General features: G+C 36.2%; 1 protein-coding gene across 3 annotated transcripts in view; it reads right to left on the minus strand.

Annotated features, from left to right (window-relative positions):
- Window positions 1-26162, minus strand: part of MANBA (mannosidase beta) — a 111379-nt gene that overhangs the window by 15269 nt on the left and 69948 nt on the right. For 2 of the 3 annotated variants that reach the window (XR_004683737.1, XM_035030178.1), the window contains exons 12-14: window positions 17202-17420; window positions 16828-16854; window positions 7268-7432 (exon numbers count right to left, since the gene is read on the minus strand). Coding sequence is in view for 2 of the 3 variants with exons in the window: in XM_035030178.1 (XP_034886069.1) it covers window positions 7268-7432; window positions 16828-16854; window positions 17202-17420 (411 nt within the window). In the remaining variant the exon portion in view is untranslated. The remainder of the gene's footprint in view (window positions 1-7267; window positions 7433-16827; window positions 16855-17201; window positions 17421-26162) is intronic. The other variant, XM_035030179.1, reaches the window with a different exon arrangement.

Raw genomic sequence — 26162 nt, forward strand, 5'->3', positions numbered from 1 at the left:
CCCTGGAAAATGTCTGGAACTGCCTCTTTCCCTTTAAAAATTGTACCTGTATTTATACACTCATGCATCCTTCCCTAAAGAGGACAATCTTTACATATAAGAAGGATAAATGCTTAGTCATTTCCTAGGCTACTCAGTCCCACTGTTAGCAGACAAATCTTATTTTAGTTTCAAAAAAGTCTATTTTCAGCAGCTTGCTTGATTACACTTATGAAATCAGTCTCCTTGGAGAAACAGATGGTAGGGTAAAAAGAAATTGGACCAGGATACAAGACCTAGGTTCCAGCTTTGCCACTGTGATGGAGATTGCTAGCTGTTTACAAAAACCCATTTCCCCTGTCCTCCAGAGTCACAGAGCTATAGGTGGGCTCCATCCTCCAGAATCACATCCCTTACCCTTGGAACTAGGGGTAAGCCATGTGACTAAGCTCTCCTGACAGAATGTAATTTATATTCTTCATTTACTTAAAATTATCCTGACTGGGGCGCCTGGGTGGCTCAGTTGGTTAAGCGACTGCCTTCGGCTCAGGTCATGATCCTGGAGTCCCAGGATCGAGTCCCGCATCGGGCTCCCTGCTCGGCGGGGAGTCTGCTTCTCCCTCTGACCCTCCTCCCTCTCATGCTCTCTCTCTATCTCATTCTGTCTCTCAAATAAATAAATAAAATCTTTAAAAAAAAATTATCCTGGGGGCGCCTGGGTGGCTCAGTCGTTAAGCGTCTGCCTTCGGCTCGGGTCATGGTCCCAGGGTCCTGGGATCGAGCCCCACATCGGGCTCCCTGCTCGGCGGGAGGCCTGCTTCTCCCTCTCCCACTCCCCCTGCTTGTGTTCCTGCTCTCACTATCTCTCTCTCTCTGTCAAATAAATAAATAAAAATTAAAAAAAAAATTATCCTGACAATAAGAATTTCCAATAAAGCCATGTTTCAACTGATATAATTCATACCATACAATTCACCCTTATAGCTTCCAATTTGTTGGCTTTTAGTATTATTACAGGTTGTGTACTCTCTCCACTACCTAATTCCAGAATGTTATCACCCCAAAAGGAAACACTGTACTGTACTGGTTAACAGCAGCTCCCCGTTCTCCCTTCTCCTCTGCATCTGGAAACCACTCATGTACTTTCTGTCTCTATGGATTTGCCTATTCTGGACATTTCATGTAAGTGGAACACATTTCGTTTATCCATTCTCTCTATATAGAATTATATATTCTAATATATATATATAATATATATATAAAACTATATAATTATATATAGTCATTATAATAATTAACTTACTAGCTCTCATAGGTTTTTTAGGTGGATTTTTAAAGCTTTTCTATATATAAGATCATGTCATCTGCAGACAGAGATAGTGTTACTTCTTCCTTTCCAATTTGGATGCCTTTTATTTTATTTCCTTGCCTAACTGTTTTGACTAGAATCTCCAGCACAGTGTTGACTAGAAGTGGCAAGAGCAGGCATCCTTGTCTTGTTCCTGATCTTAGGGAGAAAATGTTCTGGTTTTTTTTTCACTATTTAACATGATATTAGGTTTAGGTTCTTCATAGGTGCTCTTATCAGGTTGAGGAAGTCCCTCCTTGTCCTGGCTTGTTGAAATTTTTTTCTTCATCTATTGAAATGATCGTGTAGTTATTTTTCCTTTGTTCTATTAATACGGTGTATTACATTGATTGACTTTCATAGGTTGAACCAATCTTACATCCTGGGATAAATCCCACTTGATTATAGTTTATAAACCTTTTTATATGCTGCTGGATTTGGATTGTTAGTATTTCGTTGAAGATTTCTTTCTTTCTATATTCATAGAAGATATTAGTCTCTGGTTTGCTTTTCTTATATGTCTCTGTCTGGTTTTAGTATCAGAATAAAAATGATTTCACAGAATGAGTTAGGAAGTGTTTTCCCCCTCTCCTTTTTTGGGTGGAAAAATTTGTGAAAGATGGTGCTAATTCTTCTTTCAATATTTTTTAGAATTCACTAGTGAAGCCATCTTTGTTGAGGACAAATCTTTGATTACTAACTCAATCTCTTTAGTTGTGATAGATCTAGTTAGATTTTCTATTTCTTCTTGAGTCCGTTTTCATTATTTGTGTCTTTCTGCCATTTTGTCTAGGTTAAATGACTTACTGTCATACAATTATTTACAGTATTCTCTAATCACCCTTTTTATTTATTTGAGGTCAACAGTAGTGCTCCCTCTTTCATTCCTGATTTAGTAATTGGAATCTTCTCTCTCTTTTTTTTTTTTCTTGGCCTAGTCTAGCTACAGTTTTTTCAATTTTGTTGATCATCTCAAAGAACTAACTTTTTGGCTTTGTTGATTTTCTCTATTGTTCCAATAAGGCCTCTTTTAATGTGCCAAATTTCTGATGTCTGCTTTATTTAAGTGCTGCAAATTGATGTTAAAATTCAACCAAACACCTCAGTAGTTATAGAATTTCCCTTATCTCAATTGTGAAAGGACATAATATTGTAGTTTAAAAGGCAGAAACTTGCTCCATTCATTGCCTGAGAACTTGGGAAAATACTTAACCTTTCTGAGCCTGTTTACTCAAATATAAAATGAAAACAGTAACATAGATGTCTGGAGATGTTGTTAGAATTATGTAAGAAGATATACAACACATCTCATGGCCCAGGGCGAGGCATTTGGTAGACACGCAAAGAATGCTGACTGTGTTCTTGACTGCTAAATTACATGTTGCATATATATATATATTAGTATGTAATGTACTCTATTAATCACTCCTCTTTTTTTTTTTAAAAAAAGATTTTATTTATTTATTTGACAGAGAGATAGCGAGAGCAGGAACACAAGCAGGGGGAGCGGGAGAGGGAGAAGCAGGCTTCCCGCTGAGCAGGGAGCCGGATGTGGGACTCGATCCCAGGACCCTGGGATCATGACCTGAGCTGAAGGCAGACGCTTAACGACTGAGCCACCCAGGCGCCCATCACTCCTCTCTTTTACTGACCCCATCCATCTTACAAGCTCAGCATAGCCTGGATCTTCTATCAAATCTCAGTGCTGCTTACCAAACAAGTAATAGTTCCAAGGTAGCAAGTATCATCAACACCTGGGCCTACAACATAGTCTTCCTTTTTTTTTTTTTTTTTGTTCTTGTGATCAAGTTACACGCAACATAGGAAGATAAAATGGACCCCTAAAGAATATGAATCTCTTAAGGACATCCCCAAGCATCTAGCCCTGATTACGTGCTTAATAAATATGTGAAGAATAAATGAAGGCACTAGAGGGAGCTATAAGCTAAGGGGTTAGTAAAGATTGTCACTAGCCCAGCTTCCTAAGTGGCTAGTAAGAGGCCTACTGGCAGAGTTAAATTGATCAAGTTTCGATGTGAAGGTTAGACAGTCCTCAGACTAAGCAGTGAGACTGTTCAACATAGCTTAAGAGAGTGGGCCAAGGTAAGTAGGCTATTTGGAATACAGTATAACAGGGTAAGGTAGGAAAATGAAAGGTGAGGCAAGATTATTCTGGAATATTAGAAGAATGAAAGAAGTAAAAACCGAGGATACTTTTGCTGTTGTAAGATAAGGAGAAGATAGGAAAAGATCTAAATGTGAAGAAACTTACCGCACAGCTTTCTCAGCCAAGATTTTTCTGAAAGTTGCAAAAAATTGCTCTATAGACCGTCTGAAGAAGTGGTACCCAAGCAGGCACTTCAGAACAGTCTGACAACAACGAGAGAAAGAAGAGAGGGTGGAAGCAGGAACAGAAAAAATGGACCAAAGAAAGGTTTTTATTTCTAATGCACATGTCAAAGATAATTGTTCTAAAATCAAAGTAGCAAGGGGGAAAAGAATGTTTTACTCTAACATTTCCTGTCTATGTTTCAGTCAAGAAAATTCAACACTAAAACAAAAAAAAATCGTAATTCTGATTTTTTTCCCATCTCAGATCCCATCTAGTACATTAGAAAGTTCTAAGGTACAACTAACACAATCCAATTCCAAGCCAATGCCTGATAAGACACCAGTGCTAAATTATCATATGAAAGCCATCACCAACAAAACCCAGCAACAAACAATTCCACTTGTACACCCAGCTCCTAACTATGTACTGCTAATGCTAATGAGTTCAGAAAGAACAATTATTTTTGTCAGTTCTCTGAATGTCGTTTTGAGAAAATAGAATAAAGTAACAGTAATAAAATGAACAGCTGGGAGGAGGACAGCCAGCATGAAAAACAACAGCTGAAAAGGTTCCCGCGTGTGCGTGCACACACACACACACACGAATAAGGATCATCCTATTTCACATATCAAAACTGAGACTCTTTTATAGAATATTGTCTATGAAAAGCTAATAATGATGAACTTCAATACTTTAAAAGGGACAGATATCAACTTTATCTTTTAACTTGTGTTCTATGGTAAGTTCATAAATTACACATCAAAACTTCCCTAACTGATAAGCTTATGGTTAAAACATTAAAATTTTCTTTATTAGTTTATCATCTTCTAAAAAGGAGTATTCTTTTGGCTTAGAGTTTTCTGCTTCAGCTTCCATCCAGATTTTTTTGTTTTTATATAGGAGAAAACTGATGAGAGTAGGCATGAGTTTAGATTAAAATTGGTATCTTTTTAGGTGCTAAGATGCAAAAATTAAAATGTGATCATGTTTAACAAAAACTTCAAATCTATTTCAGATCAACTCATATGACTGAGATTAGGCTCCTGCCTTCTCTCTCTGAACTTGAAACAAGTATGGCAAAGACATCAGATAAATAAGCCCTGGCTTTAATATAGTCTTATGCATGCATGTAGTTCACAGGTTCGTGAAATAAAATTGGCAAATAAAGAGAGTAAATGAAAACATTAAGAAGAAAATATTACCTAAAATTCAGCTCGATAGTTTCTTACAAAGTTAAATATAAATTCCATATAACTCAGCAATTTCACGCATGTATTTCAATTCAGAGGAAATGAAGATATGCACACAAAGATTTGTATGCTAATATTCATAGCAGTATTATTCATAATAGGCAAAAATTGGTAATAATCCAAATGTGCATCAAGAGATGAATGGATATATAAAATATGGTATATCCCTTACAACAGAATACTATTTAGCAAGAAAGAGGAATGAAGTGCAGGTGTATGCTACCACATGGAAGACCTTCAAAAACATTATGCTAGGTGAAAGAAGCCAGATGCAGAACATCACACATTGTATGAGTCCAGTTACAAGAAATGTTGAGAAAAGTAAAATCTATACAGACAGAAAGCAGATTAATGTTTACCTGGGGCTGAAGGTGAGAAAGGAGAGTAACTGCAAATAGACACAAGGATCTTTTGGGGATGTCAGAAATGTTCTAAAATTGGATTATGGTCACGGTTGCATGACTCAATAAATATTCTAAGAATCACTTAATTGTACACTTAAAATGAGTGAATTTTATGGTATGTCAATTATCTCTCAATAGAGCTGTTTAAAAAATAATCCAGGGGCGCCTGGGTGGCTCAGATGGTTAAGCGTCTGCCTTCGGCTCAGGTCATGATCTCCGGGTCCTGGGATTGAGCCTCATGTCAGGCTCCCTGCTCAGCGGGGAGCCTGCTTCTCCCTCTCCCTCTGCCTCTCCCCCTCGCTTGCACTCTCTCTGTCCCTCTCTCTCTCAAATGAACAAATAAAATCTTAAAAAAAAATCCAGTAAGGTGCATAAAGTAACATGCAGATATCTTAATTGTATGCCTCAGTGAATTTTATCATGTGTATACACCCATGTAACCAGCACCCAGATCAAGATATAAAGCTTTTTTAGCACTCCACAGAGTTTCCTGATATCCATTTCTAACCATAATTCACTATCCCCTCCACAAGAGTGGTTACCACCAATTTGCTCTCCATCATCTTCATTCATTTTGTCTATAACTAAAACTTGAATGTTTCTTTTGCTCAACATAATGTTTGTGAGATTCATCCAAGTTGATGCTGATATCAGCAGTTCATTCTTTTGTATTGCTATGGAATATTCCATTACATAAATATACCATAGTTTATAAATTCTTCTGTTAAAGAACATCTAGGCTGTTTCCAGTTTGGAGCTATTATGAATAAAGCTGGTATGAACATTATCTTAGATGTCTGTTGGCAGACATATGCACTCATTTTTCTTGGGTACATAGCTTGTAGTAGAAATGCTGATTCAGAGGGGAAGCAAATGTTTAGCTTGGATAGAAACTGCCATAAAATTTTCCAAAGTGATTAAACAAATTTCTATTCCTACTAACAATGTCTACAAGTTCCAGCTGTCGCACATCCTCACCAACAGTTGGCATTGTCAATCTATTTAATTTTAGCCATTGTGCTAAAATGACATTGTGTACCTTGTAGTGTAGGGGTACCCTAGCATGATTTTAATTTTGCATTTCCTTGACTGAGAATGAAATTGAACACATTTTCACATATTTATTGAACACTGGATATCTTCTTTGGTGAAGTGCCTGTTCAAGGTTTTTGTCCATTTTTTAATAGGTTATATCCTTTTCTTATTACTTCATAGAAGTTCTTTATTTTGAATACAAATCTTTTTATCAGATATATGTATTACAGATTCCGTTGCCCAATCTGTGGCTTGTCTTTTATCTCTCTTAATGATGTCTTAATTTACAAAAGTCCATAATTTTAGTGAAGTCCAATTTATCATTATTTTCTTTTATAGTTAATGTCTTTTATGTCCTGTTTAAGAAATCTTTGCCAAGGTTATGAAAATGAGACCTTTCACAGTTGATTCCTTGATCACTGATCAAATTAATTTTTGTATATGGAGTCAAAGTTCATGTATTTTCCTACAAAGATACCCACTTGATACTGTACTGTCTATTGGTAAAACTATCCTTTCCCACCTGATCGCAGTGGCATCATGGCCATCAATCAAGTGATTATATTATACATAAGTCTGTTTCTGGACTCTACTGTGTTCCATTATTCCATTTTATCCTTGGGGAAAGCTATTTTCTTAATTACTGACACTTTATAGTGACATGAGCTAGGGAACATTTTAATGCACAATTTGCTGTAGAACATTGTGAGCTGTTCGTTCTTTGTAAGAGAGACAAATGCCAAAAATTAACTATTTCAAGTATTACATGTCATCATTCATCTGCTTTGAAGAAGATAAACTCCTCAATCAATGAAATAAAAACCTGAATATTTTTTCACCACGTAAGGCTTACAAAATCTACATGATCCCCTATGTTAACCAAAGGAACCAGTTGAACTCCAGAATGAAAATGCCTTACCTGGGTAAGGTAAATGGTATCTTTGAATGTCTGTAATGTATCTGTGCTTTCCGGGAGTTTGAAATGAAATCCAATCTGAAGCAGCATTTCATTATTACCATCTGCATGATGTTGTCGATGAAGTGAAAATTTGCTGTTGTAAGACCAGTCCTCTTCAGATGAAACCTTTCGAGTAAAGAATAAGAGGTACAAATGGGGAAGTTAGGAGTTCCACACACTTCTGACACACTCCAAAAGTACTCTGCATACGGAAAAGAGCTCAGAGTTTGTGCTGCGACTCTAATGTCACAGATGGTAGATGTTTTTTGCCATCATACTTGTTACTGGTGAAAGAGTAGCCCTGTGCAAAGTTGAATCACAAAACCAGGATTTGGCATCTATACCTTCCCTTACTCAAACCTAGAAAGTTACACTTTGGCATTTCTATCAGAAGTCTTATCAAAACATTATTCCTGTTTTTAGAACATTCACGTGCTTATTTTTAAATGTCATTTAAATGTCATTTACTTTTATTCAAGTAAATAAATTGTCACAAAAGAATAATGGCCTGAAATCAGCGTCCTGTTAAAACTGTCAATTCTTTAACAGGAATAAAATATGACTATTAAGACAGTAAATGCTTAGCACTTGCTCATTTGTTTCTCAATTACTACTAAATATATTTGACATATACAGATGTTTAATTTTGATATAGTTGAAGACACAAACCAAACAATGATACTCTTTTCCCCTAACAGTAAATCTTTTTTTAAAGCCAGGTACAATGTATGTGATCTTTCTGTCATCTCTTTGAGAAGCTATCATCAGGTCAAAGTAAAAAAACAAAAACAAATACCACACATATGTTAGTAGTATACCTTTTACAGAAAAATAGACAATGATTCTGGCTTCTAGGCCTATGATTTAATGCCCTGTTAGCATCTGAGAAAGATATAAGACAACTGCTGTCTACACCTGAAAACATCAGTTTAATCCAGGTTATACAAAGACTTTGAAAAACAATCTACCCTACCCTCAAAAATCCCTCAAAATTAAAAATATTAATCCCTGTTCATAGAATATGATTTATAATTCCCTATAATCATGCAATGTACAGACCAATCACCTTAAAAGGAAAAAATTATTCTTTAGGAAATTGTTTATACCAAAATGTAAGTAGTGTACATTACCCATGTTTGATGTGGAAGTTTTTCCAAATTATACGTATTTTCCAAAACTATTATCACCAGACAGTTTAGAGAACTAATTATTTCAGTTACTCATTTAAAAGAGGTATTAGTATTTACAGTAATCTTGTACACATTTGAGATGTACACATCTTTACCAACAGGCTTCCTTTCTTTCAATGTTTCTTCCTTTTTAAAGCCTGAAACACATCTTCATCTTCAGGATTCTCAGCCCTGATTGGTAATGATATGAACGTATCCCATAACTGGTAAACCTGATCTTCTGTTATGTGAAAAGCTTTCTAACTTCTGATAGCCATGGTTTGAGCGTCTTATAAATTTCAGCTGTAACAATGTTATCAGAAGGAATTCAAAGTGCCAAAGAAGGCTCTAATTGTTTTAAGACTATTACCTCACTTAATCCTCATGACAACTCTACAAGTTGGTATTATCACTCTATTTTAGAGATGAGGCACATCTCTAAAGGTTCAGAAGTTTCAGTAATTTGTCCAAGACCCTAAGCTAGTTGGCACAGTCTAGCTCTAGCCTCTAGTTCTTTAAACCTAGATGCCTCTGAAGAAAATAAAACTTTCATACAAATCCTATGGCTAGAATGGATTGTATTAATAATAATAACAGCTTACATTTTATGGGTTGTAGCTATGTGTCAAGAACTGTGCTAAGTGCTTCAATGTGTAAATTAACTTAATCTTTACACATGATCACATGCACACATGCATACCTGCACATACACACACACAGACCCACACACGCACTCTCTCCCTCTCCACCGCAGAGGTATTTTACTACTACTAAACCCAATTTACAAATGAGGACATTAAAACTCAAAAAGATTAAATAATTTGTCCAAGGCAATAGAGCTACTGTACGGCAGTTCTTGTATTAAAATCCAGGTCTGTTTATTCCATAGCCCAAGCTTTTAATCACTGTGCAATACTGATAATGGACTATTGAAAATATGATTAATTTACAAAGAAGTAATGCATCCCAAACTAGAAAGGGACATTTTAATATTTTTGTTAAGTACATGAAAAAAAACTCTAACTAGAAACCTAAGTTTTATGTAAAGTTATTCTTTTGGTTTCTTTTATATTCCCAATTACCTAATTCAAATCCCCAACTAAGCAATGTAGCTCAAAAAAGAGGTAATGGTTAAATCAAGGGTTCATAATGAACAGAACTTCACCTTTCCCTATTTTAAAACAGTGTTTAGTATCTTTGAACATCATCAGGCATTTCACAAAAACATGCCAATTGCATTATTGTCAGATGGTAAACAGAAATGCTAATAGATTTAAGAAAAAGATTTAGCAGCTTATAACACTCACCCTCCCGAAATGTAGTGAAATGAAAATGGTTCAGCTTCTGGTGTTAGATAATAAGTTTGTATCCAGATATGCTCCTTGGTTATCTGGGGATAATGATGGAACTCTCACCCTCGAGTACCTTGATTTCCTCCCAGACCTCAGTCAAAGGGTTGGGGGAGGGGGTAGATTATTGTTAAATGAAACAATGAGTCTCTGGTAAAGAGCATCTGCTCAGTAAATATTTTTGCTTCTTTCATTCCTTCTTTCCCATTCTAACACCTGTTCCTACCTGAGTCAGGATACTCAACTCCATCCCCCTTCATTTTGAAACAATAGTATTCCTAAAAAATCCACCCCATAATATGCAAGTAATAAAAAAAAAACAAGGGGTAGATCTAAGGTTATGATATTACGCTTATTAAAGTTAAAAATACAGGGGCGCCTGGGTGGCTCAGTGGTTAAGCATCTGCCTTTGGCTCAGGTCATGATCCCAGGGTCCTGGGATCAAGTCCCACATCAGGCTCCCTGCTGAGCAGGGAGTCTGCTTCTCCCTCTCCCTCTGCCCCTGCTCATGCTCTCTCAAATAAATAAATAAATAAATAAATAAAATCTTTTAAAAAATAAAGTTAAAAATACAATATAACTGCATTATGTGGAAGCAAATATAATTGGGTTCAGGTAGTAAAATTGAGGAAGATTTTGAAATTGTCTTAAATTTTTTTTGGTGGTTACTTTACACAAGTAATAGGGGAGGGGAAACAAAAACTACAGGTACATGATTATTTTTTTATAACTTTTTTTAAAGTTCTTATTTACTTATTTATCTTAAGAGAGAGCACATGTGCACGTATGAGTGGAGGAAGGGCAGAGGAGACAGAGAGAGAATCTCAAGCAGACTCTGTGATGAGGGCAGAGCTCACGACCCTGAGATCATGACCTGAGCTGAAATCACACTTAACTGACTGAGCCACCCAGGGAACCCCAGTATGTGATTATTTCAACGGATGCAGAAAAAGAGCATTTGACAAAATCCAACACCCTTTTATGATACACTCAACCAACTAGGAATAAAAGGGAACTTCCTCAACCTGATAAAAGGCATCTATGAAAAACCTACAGTTAACATCTTAACTACACAGTAAAAGACTAAAAGCTTTCTCCCTAAGAAAAGCAATGAGACAAAGATGTCTGTTCTTACCATTTCTATTCTATGTTGTACTGGAGGTTCTAGCCAGGGCAATTAGCCAAGAAAAGTTAATAAAAGGCATCCATATTGAAAAGGAAGAAGTAGAACTAATTCCATCTGCAGATGACATGCTCTTAAATATAGAAAAACATAAAGGATTCACAAAAACTATTAAAGCTAATAAATAAGTTCTGCAAGGTTGCAGAATATATGTTCAGTCTACAAAAATCAACTGTCTCTTTATATACTAGTAATGAACAATGTGAAAATAAGTTAAGAAAATAATTCCATTTACAAAAAGAATAAAATACTTAGGAATAAATTTAACCAAAGAAGTATAAATTTTGTACAATGAAACTACAAAATAGTGAAAGAAGACATCACATGTTCATGGATAAGGAGACTTCATATTGTTAAGATGACAACACTTTGCAAACTAATCTACTGATTCAACACAATCCCTATCAAAATCCCAGTGGATTTTTTTGCAGAAACTGGCAAGGTTATCCTAAAATTGATATGTAAATGGAAGGCACCCAGAACAGTCAAAACAACCTTGAAAAGAAGAACAAAGTTGGTGGAGTCACCCTTCCTGCTTTCGAAACTCACTACACAAAGCCATAAGTAACGATGACAGTGCATACTGGCATAAAATAGACAGGCAGATCAATGGAAACAAACTGAGAATCCAGAAATAAACCTTAACATTTATGGTTGATTGATTTTGACAAAGGGGTCAAGAGAATCAATGGGGGAAAGAATACTGTTTTCTTTTTTTTTTAGTTTTAATTTTATTTTATTATGTTAGTCACCATACAGTACATCATTAGTTTTTGAAGAATAATGTTTTCAATAAATGATGTTTGGATAACTAGATATCCACATGCAAAAAAATGAACCTGGACATCTACCTCACACCATATAGAATAATTAACTCAAAACAGATCACAGATCTAAATGTAAGAGCTAACACTAAAAGACAACACAGAAGCAAAACTTTGTGATCTTAGGTTAGAAAATGGTTTCTTAGATACAATACCAAAAGCACAAGAGATAAAAGAGAAGATTGATAAGGACTTCATCAAAATTTAAAACTTTTGGGGCACCTGGGTGGCTCAGTCGGTTAAGTGTCTGCCTTTGGCTCGGGTCATGATCTCATGGTCCTGGGATCGAGTCCCACGGCAGGCTCCTTGCTTGGCAGGGAGCCTGCTTCTCCCTCTCCCACTGCCCCTTCCCTGCTTGTGCTCTCTCTCTCTCTCTAATAAATAAAAAAATCTTTTAAAAAATTTTAAAACTTTTGGGTGGCTGGGTTGCTCAGTTGGTTGGGTGACTGCCTTCGGCTCAGGTCATGATCCTGGAGGCCCAGGATCAAGTCCTGCATCGAGCTCCCTGCTCAGAGGGGAGTCTGCTTCTCCCTCTGACCCTCTCCCCTCTCATGCTCTCTCTCTCTCTATCATTCTCTCTCAAATAAATAAATAAAATCTTTATTAAAAAAATTTAAAACTTTCGTGCTTTAAATGACACCATCAACTAAATAAAAAGAAAACATACAAATTAGGAGAAAATATTTGCAAATCATATATCTGATTAAAAAAAAATATCCAGAATATATATATATAAAACTCTTTTAAAAAAAATTCTTTAAATTCAATTTAGTTAACATATAGTGTATTATTAGTTTCAGGGGTAGAATTTAGTGATTCATCAGTTGCATATGTATGAAGTCAGTGCTCATTACATCACATCCCCTCCTTAATGCCAATCACTAAGTTACCCCATCCTCCCCACCTACCTCCCCTCCAGCAACCCTCAGTTTGTTCCCTATAGTTAAGGGTCCCTTTAGGTTTGCCTCCCTCTCTGTTTTTATCTTATTTTATTTTTCCTTCCCTTCCCCTATGTTCATCTGTTTTGTTTCTTAAATTTCACACGAGTGAAATCATATGGTAATTGTCTTTCTCTGACTGACTTATTTCTCCTAGCCAAATATAGTCTAGTTCCATCCATGTCATTGCAAATGGCAAGATTTCATTCTTTTTGATGGCTGAATAATATTTCATTGTACATATATACCACATCTTCTTTATACATCCATCTGTTGATGGACATCTGGGCTCTTTCCATATTTTGGTTATTGTGGACATTACTGCTATAAACACTGGCACAATTCAATAACAAAAAGACAAATAACCTAGTTCAAAAATAGGAAAAGGGTTTGAATCGACATTTCTCTTAGGTAAATATAAGAATGGCCAACAAGCACATGAAAAGAGGCTCAACATCATTAGCCATGAAGGAAATGCGAATTTCCTATAAATGCAAATTTCCTATAAATGCAAATGTGAAAAAAAAACAAAAAGGGAAAATTAGTGTTGACAAAGATGTAGAGAAACTGGAACCCTCATACCTTTCCTGGTGGGAATGTAAAATGGTGCAGTGATTGCGAACTATGGGAAACAGTTTGGCAGTTCCTTGGAATATTAAACATATAGTTACCATATGACCCAGCAATTCCACTTCTAAGTGTATACTTAATAGAATTGAAAACACATGTTCACCAAAAAAATGTATACAAATGTTCACAGCAGCACTATTCATAAAAGCCAAAAAGTGGGAATAACACAGTGTGTATCAACTGATTAAAGGATAAACAAAATGCGGTACTTCCAAATGGTGGAATATTATTCAGCAATAAAAAAGAATGACAATCTATTACATGATACAACATGGATGAACCTTGCAAAATTTATGTTAAGTGAAAGAATCCAGCCTAAAAAGATCACATATTTTATGATTCCAATATATGAAATGTGCAGAAAAGGCAAATATATAGACATATAAAGCAGATTACTGTGCCTAGAGCTGGGGTGGGAGAGACTGAGAGAGTGGGGAGTAATTTGGGTATAGAGTTTCTTTGGGGTGATGAAAATGCTCTAAAATTAGGTCATGGTGATGGCTGCACAACTCTGCGAATATACTGAAAACCATTAAAGTGTATCTTTCAAATGGGTGGATTGTATGGTCAGTGAATTATATCTCAATAAAGCTGTTTAAAAAAGAACACATAATTCCAAACTCATTCTATGAGGCCAGCATTACCTTAATCCCCAAACCAGGCAAAGACCCCATCGAAAAGGAGAATTTCAGACCGATATCCCTGATGAATATGGATTCCAAAATTCTCAACAAAATCCTAGCTAATAGGATCCAACAATACATTAAAAGGATCATCCACCACGACCAAGTGGGATTTATCCCCTGGATGCAAGGGTGGTTCAACATTCACAAATCAATCAGTGTGATAGAACACATTAATAAGAGGAGGGAGAAGAACCATATGGTCCTCTCAACTGATGCAGAAAAAGCATTTGACAAAATACAACATCCTTTCCTGATTAAAACTCTCCAGAGTATAGGGAGAGAGGGAACATTCCTCAAGCTCATAAAATCCATCTATGAAAAACCCACAGCGAATATCATCCTCAATGGGGAAAAGCTGAGAGCCTTTCCCTTAAGATCAGGAACACGACAAGGATGCCCACTCTCGCCACTATTGTTCAACATAGTACTAGAAATCCTAGCAACAGCAATCAGACAACAAAAAGAAATAAAATGTATTCAAATTGGCAAAGAAGAAGTCAAACTCTCTCTTTTCGCAGACGACATGATACTTTATGTGGAAAACCCAAAAGATTCCACCCCCAAATTACTAGAACTCATACAGCAATTCAGTAATGTGGCAGGATACAAAATCAATGCACAGAAATCAGTTGCTTTCTTATACACTAACAACACAACTGTAGAAAGAGAAATTAGAGAAACAATTCCATTTACAATAGCACCAAAAACCATAAGATACCTCAGAATAAACCTAACCAAAGAGGTAAAGAATCTGTACTCTAGGAACTACAGAACATTCATGAAAGAAATTGAAGAAGACACAAAAAGATGGAAAAATATTCCATGCTCATGGATCGGAAGAATAAACATTGTTAAAATGTCTATGCTACCCAGAGCAATCTATACCTTCAGTGCCATCCCGATCAAAATTCCAATGACATTTTTCAAAGTGCTGCAACAAACAATCCTAAAATTTGTATGGAATCAGAAAAGACCCCGAATCGCCAAGGAAATGTTGAAAAAGAAAAACAAAGCTGGGGGCATCACGTTGCCCGATTTCAAGCTGTATTACAAAGCTGTGATCACCAAGACAGCATGGTACTGGCACAAAATCAGACATATAGACCAATGGAACAGATTAGAGAACCCAGATATGGACCCTCAACTCTATGGTCAAATAGCAGGAAAAAATATGCAATGGAAAAAAGTCTCTCCAATACATGGTGCTGGGAAAATTGGACAGCCACATGCAGAAGAATGAAACTCGACCATTCTCTAACACCATACACAAAGATAAACTCAAAGTGGATGAAAGACCTCAATGTGAGACAGGAATCCATCAAAATCCTAGAGGAGAACATAGGCAGTAACCTCTTTGACATTGGCCACAGCAACTTCTTTCAAGATACATCTCCAAAAGCTAGTGAAACAAAAGCAGAAATGAACTTTTGGGACTTCATCAAGATAAAAAGCTTCTGCACAGCAAAGGAAACAGTCAACAAAACAGAGAGGCGACCCACAGAATGGGAGAAGATATTTGCAAATGACACTACAGATAAAGGGCTGGTATCCAAGATTTATAAAGAACTTCTCAAACTCAACACCCAAAAAACAAATAATCAAGTCAAAAAGTGGGCAGAAGACATGAAAAGGCACTTCTCTGAAGAAGACATACAAATGGCTAACAGACACATGAAAAAATGTTCATCATCATTAGCCATCAGGGAAATTCAAATCAAAACCACATCGAGATACCCCCTTACACCAGTTAGAATGGCAAAAGTTGACAAGGCAAGAAACAACAAATGTTGGAGAGGTTGTGGAGAAAGGGGAACCCTCTTACACTGTTGGTGGGAATGCAAGTTGGTACAGCCACTTTGGAAAACAATGTGGAGGTTCCTCAAAAAATTAAAAATAGAGCTACCCTATGACCCAGCAATTGCACTTCTGGGTATTTACCCCAAAGACACAGATGTAGTGAAAAGAAGGGCCATATGCACCCCAATGTTCATAGCAGCAATGTCCACAATAGCCAAACTGGAAAGAGCCGAGATGCCCTTCAACAGATGAATGAATAAAGAAGATGTGGTCCATATATACAATGGAATATTACTCAGCCATCAGAAAGGATGAATACCCAACTTTTACATCAACATGGATGGGACTGGAGGAGATTATGCTAAGTGAAAGAAGTCAAGCAGAGAAAGTCAGTTATCATATGGTTTCACTTATTTGTAGAACATAAGGAATAGCATGGAAGACATTAGGAGAAGGAAAGGAAAAATGAAGGGGGGGAAATCGGAGGGAGAGAGACTATGGACTCTGAGAAACAAAGAGGGTTTGGGAGGGGAGAGGGGAGGAGGGATGGGTTAGCCCGGTGGTGGGTATTAAGGAGGGCACGTACTGCATGGAGCACTGGGTGTTATACGAAAACAATGGATCGTGGATCACCACATCAAAAACCAATGATGTATTGTATGGTGACTAACATAGCATAACAAAATTTTAAAAATTTTAAAAATAAAATAAAATAAATAAATAAATAAAAAAGAACACATACAATTCTGAAATTGAATCCATCTATGAACCTGAATCTGTAGGAACAAGGAAAGTGAAATGCCATTGTGAAAATCAAATACACCAACATGAAAGAAAAAAGGAGAAGGAAGGGGGAGGAAATAGAAGAGGAAGGAGAGGAGGCAAAGAAATAATATGACTGATAATATTAGATAAAACTTTACTTATCACATTCATTTCTCTTACTGTAGCAAACCATCCAGTTCTGAATATCTGTAAATGATAAAACAGTTGTTGGATATACAGAAACTAGCAAGTGAGAATTACTTTCATGCATGATAAGAAGTCAGGCTTAAGCAACACTGGTTCCCATTTAATTTTTAAATGTTAGGGAAGGAACATAATTAAAAGCAATATCAAAAAGTTATAATCCTCAAAATGATGACCATAAGAAATTTAGCTCCCCAAACTTTAAAGAAAAAAGTTCTCTTCTATGATCTTCCTAAACTTTCATTTAAATAATAAGCACATTGCATTTGACTTTCTGAACCACTGTTGAGAAAGTGACATACGCCCATCGCCTACCATTCTGAATCACTGGGAAATCAAAAGTGGCTTACCTTTTCTAATGTACTGAAGGAAGGCCAGGACTGATATCCATATTCAGATACAAATCGAGCTTTTGGGAAAACTTTCCAATTCCAGCAATCACTGATATAGTCATAAAAATGTACATCACCAAAATTATTGTCATATGGGTTGACAGAGAGCCAGCCTTCTTTAATAGATTCGGCCCCATTTGTAGGGCTGGATATGATAAAAGGACGAGTCTTGTCTTCCTGAGTCCAGAAATAAAATGAGTTAAGATATTTTCAGCCGGGAAAGTACATATCACTTACTTTTTTATTAAGTTTTTGTTTTAATTCCAATATAGTTAACATACAGTGTTAAATTAGTTTCAGATGTACAATATAGTGATTCAGCACTTCCATACATCACCCAGTGCTCATCAAGACAAGTGTCCTCCTTAATCCCCATCACCTAATTCACCCACCCCCCTCTGGTAATCATCAGCTTGTTCTCTATAGTTAAGAGTCTGTTTCTTGGTTTCTCTCTTTCTCTTTTTTCTTTTTTTCCTTTGTTCATTTTTTTGTTTCTTAAATTCCACATATGAGTGAGATGATATGGTATTTGTCTTTCTCTGAGTGACTTATTTCACTCAGCATTATACTTTCTAGCTTCATTCATATTGGTGCAAATGGCAAGAATCCATTCTTTTTTATGGCTGAGTAATATTCCGTTATGTATACCCTATATACCCCCCCCCCCCCCACACACACACCACATCATCTTTACCCACCACACCACTATTTACCCATCTATCACTGGATATTTGGGCTGCTTCCATAATTTGGCTATTGTAAATAATGCTGCTATAAACATAGGGGTGCATGTTATCACCTTTGAATCAGTGTTTTCGTATTTTGGGGGTAGATACTCAGTAGTATGATTACTGGATAGTAGGGCAATTCTGTTTTTAACCTTCTGAGGAACTTCCATACTGTTTCCCACAGCGGCTGCACCAGTTTGCATTCCCACCAACAGTGCAAAAGGGTTCCCATTTCTCTACATCCTCACCAACACTTGTTGTTTCTTGTGTTTTTTATTTTAGCCATTCTGACAGGTGTGAGGTGATATATCACTGTAGTTTTGACTTGCATTTCCCTGAAGATGAGCATCTTTTCATATGTCTGTTGGCCATCTGTATGCCTTCTTTGGAGAAATGTCTGTTTATGTCAGATCATTTACTTAAAAAAAAAAAACACTGTCAAGTTCCAGAAATGCCAGTGGCTGACAGAAAAATAATAGAACCATTAACCTTCTGCCTTCAACAACCACCAGTACCTGCTATTCACCAATCCTTTATATCCTTTTGTAATTAACACTTAGCTTATTACTCAGTACCTGCTCCTAATTTTTTTAATCATGTCGTGCCTCTACATTACCTTCTAACAACAAGGGTAGTGTACGGTCTACTGCAGAATTTCTCATCCTTGGCATTAATGACATTTTGAGCTTGATAAATTTTGTGTGTTGGTGACCAGGGAAAGGGAGCAAGGGGAAAAGGAATGTTTAGCAGCATCCCTGGCCTCTATCCACTAGATGCTAGTAGTACCCCCCCCACACACCAAAAAATGTCTACAGACATTGCCAAATGTGCCCCTGTCACTTGGGGGACAAAATCACCTCCACTTAAGAAACATAGGTCCAGTGCTTAAGAATAAGAAGCTAAGGTGCAGATACAAAAATAGTACCCAGAAATTGGTGGTATGTCTATACACTAATAACAAAATAGCAGAAAGAATTTTTTTTGAAGATTTTATTTATTTATTTGACAGAGAGACACAGTGAGAGAGGGAACACAAACAGGGGGAGTGGGAGAGGGAGAAGCAGGCTTCTCGCTGAGCAGGGAGCCTGATGTGGGGCTCGATCCTAGGACCCCGGGATCATGACCTGAGCCGAAGGCAGACGCTTAACCAACTGAGCCACCCAGGAGTCCCTCAGAAAGAGAAATTTTAAAACAACACCATTTACAAATGCACCAGAAAGAATAAACTAAACCAAAGAGGTGAAAGACCTCTACTCTGAAAACTATAAAACACTGATGAAAGAAACTGAAGATGACCCAAACAAATGGAAAAATAGTCCATGCTTGTGGATTGGAAGAATCAATATTGTTTAAATGTCCATACTACTCAAAGAAATCCACAGATTCAATGCAATCCCTATCAAAATACCAACAGCATTTTTTACAAAACTAGAACAAATAATACTAAAATTTGTATGGAACCACAGAAGACCCCAAATACCCAAGGCAATCTTGAAAAAGAAAATCAAAGCTTGAAGATCTGAAAATTCCAGATTTCAAAATATACTACAAAGCGGTAGTAATCAAAATAGTATGGTACTGGCATAAAAATAGATATATAGATCAGTGGACTAGAATACAGAGCCCAGAAATAAAACACTGATTATATGGTCAGTTAATCTATGACAGAGGAGGCAAGAATATACAATGGGAAAAGACAGTCTCCTCAATAAATCGTGCTGGGAGAACTGACAGCTACACGCAAAAGAATGAAACTGTATCTCTCTTTAATATCATAAATAAAAATAAACTAAAAATGGATTAAAGACCTAAATTTGAGATCTGAAATCATAAAAATCCTAAAAACCATAAAAAAACACAGGCAGTAATTTCTCTGACTTTGGCCATAGGATCATTTTTCTCGGTATGTCTCTTCACGCAAGAAAAACAAAAGCAAAAATAAACTATTTGGATAACAAGTAAAAGGCTTTTGCACAGCAAAGGAAACCACCAACACACACACACACACACACACACACACACATATCCAAAATATATAAAGAACATGTACAAGTCAACACCAAACAAACCCCAAATAATTCAATTAAAAAATGGGCAGAGGACTTGAATAAAGTTTTTCAAAAAAAGACATAAAGATAGCCAATGGACACATGAAAATATCCTCAGCATCACTCATCATCAGGCAAATGCAACTCAAGACTAAAATAAAATATCATTTTATACCTATCAGAACAGCTAAAACCAAAAAGACAAGAAACAACAAGTGTTGGTGAGGATATGGAAAAAATGGAACCCTTGTGCACTGTTGGTAAGAATGTAAATTGGTGCAGCTACAGTGGAAAACAGTATGGAAGTGCTTTGAAAAATTAAAAATAGAAATACCATATACCCCAATCATTCCATACTGAAGCAGTCTAAGTGTCCATCAATAGACAAATGGATAAGGAAGATGTGGTATATATATATATATAATGGAATATGGCACAGCCATAAAAAGATGAGGTTGTGTCATTTGAGATGGACCTAGAGGGTATTATGGATGGATGCACCTAGAGGATATTATGGTAAGTGAAATAAGTCAGACTGAGAAACACAAATACTATATGATTTTACTCACAAGTGGAATCTAAAACAAAAACAAATGAATAAACAAACAAAAAGCAGAATCAGACTTATAAATACAGAATAAGCTGATGGTTGTCAGAGGGGGATGGGTCAGCAGTTGGGCAAAATGGGTAAAGAGGAGTGGAAGATACAGAGTCCCAGTTATGGAATGAATAGTGCATGGGAATAAAAGGCACAGCAGGAGAAAAAAAGAAAATAAGAGGCTATGGAGTCAGAATGACCTGAATTTAAATCTCAAATCAGAACCTTATTATTTTTGGACAGGTCTAAGCCTCAATAGTCTCACCTGTAAAATGGGGAAATTGGAAGTCCTTCATAGGACTACAGTAAATGGTAAAGAACTCATGTGTGGACGACATGGCTAAATGTCCACCAAAATTCATGTTCCCATTTCCATAATATAGAGCTGTTGCTAGGAAGTGACTTTCTAACCTCTTTGCATCACTGTGGGGCCATGTGCCTCATTCTCATCCTCCTGGAATCATGAGCTCTTAACCACTGAGCTGTGAAATGAAAATTCTCAAATATTAAAATCCATTTCTTAAATCCATCAGATATGAAAAATGTAACACCAACACTATGAGTAAAAAGATTATAAAATAAATGTTTTATAAATATTAATTAAAGCTTATACCATAACAGTTTGTGTATAGAAAAATTCTTCATGACACATGACTAAGCATATCAGATAAGCTAAAAATCTGAACCTAAGATTTTCGTGAATTCTCACTGAAGTTTCTTCACATAAATGAAGAGTGCCATGAACTGAACACATTTGGCTGCCAAAATCACATACTATTCTTTTAAATATATCCCTTTTCAAACTGCCTCAGGATATACCCAAATATTTAAAATATCTAATTACAGGGGCGCCTGGGTGGCTCAGTCGTTAAGTGTCTGCCTTCGGCTCAGGTCATGATCCCAGTGGGATTGAGCCCCGCGTCAGGCTCCCTGCTCAGCAGGAAGCCTGCTTCTCCCTCTTCCACTCTGCCTGCTTGTGTTCCCTCTCTCGCTGTGTCTCTCTCTGTCAAATAAATAAATAAAATTAAAAAAGAAAATAAATAAAATAAAATATCTAATTACAGATAAAAAATTAAAAGGACAATCAGATTATTAAATCACATACTAAACATTAAAGTTTTTAAAAGTTAAATCCTTTGCAGGGATTACTGCAAAAACAAAATAAATGCTGCTTCCTCCCCTTGAAAAAAAAAAGCTAACTTATATTATTATATAATATGTATATAGTAAATACAAGTATAATATGCCTATTAAAAAGTAGTGATGAAAGAGAACCACCATAAAGGAAGGGCTCTATGGTGGAGTTGGGAACAAGCTCTTTCCTTTCCCTTTCTTCTTATTTCACATATCAACATATTCATATATATCAAGCTCTGCTTTAGCATTTATAATTACAGAATTTTAAATGACACATGAGACCAAATGGATTTAACAGATATACACAGTACATACCATCCAAAAGCAACAGAATACACATTCTTCTCAGGTGCACATGGAATGTTCTCCAAGACAGATCATCTGTTAGGCCATAAACCAAGTCTTAACAAATTTAAGAAGACTGAAATCATTCAAGCATATTTTTGGACCCCACGGATATGGAACTAGAAATCAATTATAAGAAGAAGGCTGAAAAATTCACAAATACATGAAGATTAAGGAATATGCTACCGAACAACCAATGGATCAACAAAGAAATCAAAAGAGAAATTGAAAAATACCTTGAGACAAATGAAAATAGAAAGACAACATACCAAACTTATGAGATGCAGCAAAAGCAGTTTAAGAGGAAAGATCATAGAGATAAATGACTACTTCAAGAAATAAGAAAAATGTCAAATAAAGAACCTAACTTCACATCTTAATAAACTAGAAAAAGGAGAACGAACATGGCCCCAAGTTAGCAGAAGGAAGGAAATAACAAAGATCAGAGCAGAAATAAATGGAATAGAGACTAAAAAGACAATAGAAAAGATCAATGAAACCAAGAGCTGGTTTTTAAAAAAAAAAAAAAATAAACAAAACTGACAAACCTTTAGCTAGACTTGCCTAGGGGGAAAAAAAAAGAGAGGACTCAAACAAAATCAGAAATGAAAAAGATGTTACAACTGATATCTCAGAAATACAAAGAATTTTAAGAGACTACTATGAACAACTAACTATACATCAATAAATTGGACAACCTAGAAGAAATGGATAAATTCTTAAAGACATACAATCTTCCAAGATTGAATCATGAATAAATAGAAAACATGAACAGACCAATTAACTAGTAAGGAGATTGAATCAATAATCAAAAATCTCCCAGCAAACAAAAATCCAGGACCAGACATCTTCACTGGTGAATTCTACCAAACATTCAAAGAATTAATACCAATCCTTCTCAAACTCTTGCAAAAAATAGAAGAGGAGGGAAAACTTCCAAGTTCATTTTACAAGATAAGCATTACCCTGATACCAAAACCAAATAGAGTCACCACCAAGAAAAGTACAGGCCAATATCCTTGATGAACATAGATGCAAAAATTCTCAACAAAATATTAACAAACCAAACTCATATAAGTAAAAAAAAAATCATATACCATAATCAAGTGGAACTTATTCCAGGGATGTAAGGATGGTTCAACGCCTACAAGTCAATCAACATGATACACCACATTAATAAAATGAAGTACAAAAATCATATGCTCATGTCAACAAATGCAGAAAAAGCATCTGACAAAATTCAGCATCCATTTATTATAAAAACTCTCAACAAAGTGGTTACAGAGGGAACACACCTCAACATAATAAAGGCCATATATGACAAGGCCACAGCTAACATCATACTCAATGGTGAAAAGCTCAAAACTTCTCCTCTAAGGTCAGGAACGAGATCTGGATACCTACTTTCACCACTTTTATCCAACATAGCATTGGAAGTCCTAGCTAGAGCAATCAGACAACAGAAAGAAATAAAAGGCATACAAACTGGAAAGGAAGAAGTAAAGTTGTCATTATTTGCAGATGACATGTTATTATATGGAGAAAACTCTAAAGACTTCACAAAAAACCCATTAGTATTGGGCGCCTGGGTGGCTCAGTCGTTAAGCGTCTGCCTTTGGCTCAGGTCATGATCCCAGGGTCCTGGGATCGAGTCCCACATCGGGCTCCCTGCTCAGCGGGAAGCCTGCTTCTCCCTCTCCCACTCCCCCTGCTTGTGTTCCTGCTCTCGCTATGTCTCTCTCTGTCAAATAAATAAATAAAAAATCTTTAAAAAAAAAAAAAACCCGTTAGTATAAATAAATTCAGTAAAATTGCAGGATACGAAATCAATATACAGAAATCTGTTCCATTTCTATGTACTAATAATTAACTACTAGCAAGAGAAATTAAGAAAACAATCTTATTTACAACTGCATCAAAAAGAATAAAATATCTAGGAATAAGTTTAACCAAGGAAGTGAAAGACTGACATTATTATCGAAAATTATAAGATTCTGAAAACTATAAGACATTGTTAAAAGACACCGAAGAAGACATAAATAAATGAAAAGATATTCTGTACTCATTGACTGGAAGAATTAATATTGCTAAAATGTCCATACTATCCAAAGCAATCTACAGATTCAATGCAATCCCTACCAAAACCACAATGCATTTTTCACAAAATAGAATGAATAATCCAAAAATGTTTATGGAACCACAAAAGACCAAGAAAATCATGAAAATCATGAGCTCTTAACCACTGTCAAAGCCATCTTGAGAAAGAAGAACAAAGCTGGAGGCATCATGCTTTCTGACTTCAAAATATACAACAAAAGCAAGGTAAGTAAAACATTATGGTATTGGCATAAAAACAGACACATGGATCAATAGAATAGAATAGAGAACCAAGAAATAAATTCATATATGTATGGCCAATTAATTTATGACAAAGGAGACAAGAATATACAATGGGGAAAGGACAGTCTCTTCAGTAAATGGTGTTAGAAAAACTGGATGGTCACATGCAAGAGAATGAAACTGAATAACTATCTTCAACCATGCACAAAAGTTAATGTAAAATGGATTAAAGACTTGAATGTAAGATCTGAAATCATAAAACTCCTAAAAGAAAACATAGGTGGTAAGCTCCTTGGCATTGGTCTTGGCTTGATTTTTTTGGATTTGACACCAAAAACAAAGGCAACAAAAATAAACAAGTGGAACTATATTAAACTAAACAGGCTCTGCACAGCAAAAGAAACCATCAACAAAATAAAAAGGCAACACACTGAATGGGAGGAAATATTTGCAAATCATATGCCTGCTAAGGGGTTAATACCCAAAATACATAAAGAACATGTCCAACTCAACAGCAAAAAACAAACAATTCAATTAAGAAACGAGCCAGGGATCTAAACAGACATTTTTCCAAAGAAGACATACAGAAAACCAATAAGTACATGAAAAGGTGCTCAACTTATTATCAGGGAAATGCAAATCAAAACCACAATGAGGTATCACCTGACGCCTGTTAGGATGGCTATTATCAAAAAGATAAGAGATAACAAATGTTGGCAAGGATGTGGAGAAAAGGGAACCCTTGTGCATTGTTGATGGGAATGTAAGTTGGTGTAGTCACTAAGGAAAACAATATGGAGGTTACCTAAAAAATTAAATGTAGAACTACCATATGATCCAGCAATTTCACTTATGGATATTTATCTGAAAAAAATAAAAACACTAACTCAGAGAGATATATGCACCCCCATGTTCACCGTAGCATTGTTTATAATTACCAAGATACTGTAACAATCGAAATGTTCATTGATGATGAATTGATAAAGTAAATGTAGTATACACACACACACACACACACACACACACACTGGAATATGACTCAGCCATAAAAAAGGAATGAAATCTTGGAGCACCTGGGTGGCTCAGTCAGTTGAGCATCCATCCAACTCTTGATTTCGGCTCAGGTCATGATCTCAGGGTCATGGGATCAAGCCCTGCATTGGGCTCTGTGCTGGGCATGGAGCCTGCTTGGAATTCTCTCCTTCCCTCTGCCCCTCCCCTCTTGTGATCACTCTCTCTCTCTCTCTCTAAAAAAAAAAAAAAAAGGAATGAAATCTTGCCATTTGTGACAACATGGATGGACTTTGAGGACATCATGCTAAGCGAAATAAGTCAGAGAAAAGCAAATACTGTATGATCTCAGTTATATGTGGAATCTAAAAACAACAAGAACAAGCTCATGGAAACAGAGAACAGACTGGTGGTTGCCAGAGGTATGAGGTGGGAGGTGGGTGGAATCGGTGAAGGTAGTCAAAAAAAAAAAAAGAAAGAAAGAAAAAGTAAAGAGTCTCTACATCTCTAAGAAAGGAAGGGAAGGGAAAGGAAAAGTGAAGGGAAGGGGGGGAGGGAAGGGAAGGGAAAAAGGGGAGGGAAAGGAAGAAGGGAGAAGGGAAGGGAAAAATGGAAGGGAGAAAGAAAGAAAGAAAGAAAGAAAGAAAGAAAGAAAGAAAGAAAGAAAGAAAGAAAGAAAGAAAGAAAGAAAGAAAGAAAGAAAGAAAGAAAG

Source organism: Mirounga leonina, unplaced genomic scaffold, assembly GCF_011800145.1.
Source record: "Mirounga leonina isolate KUSES-001 unplaced genomic scaffold, KU_Mleo_1.0 Mir_357, whole genome shotgun sequence".
NCBI classification, from domain to species: Eukaryota; Metazoa; Chordata; class Mammalia; order Carnivora; family Phocidae; genus Mirounga; species Mirounga leonina.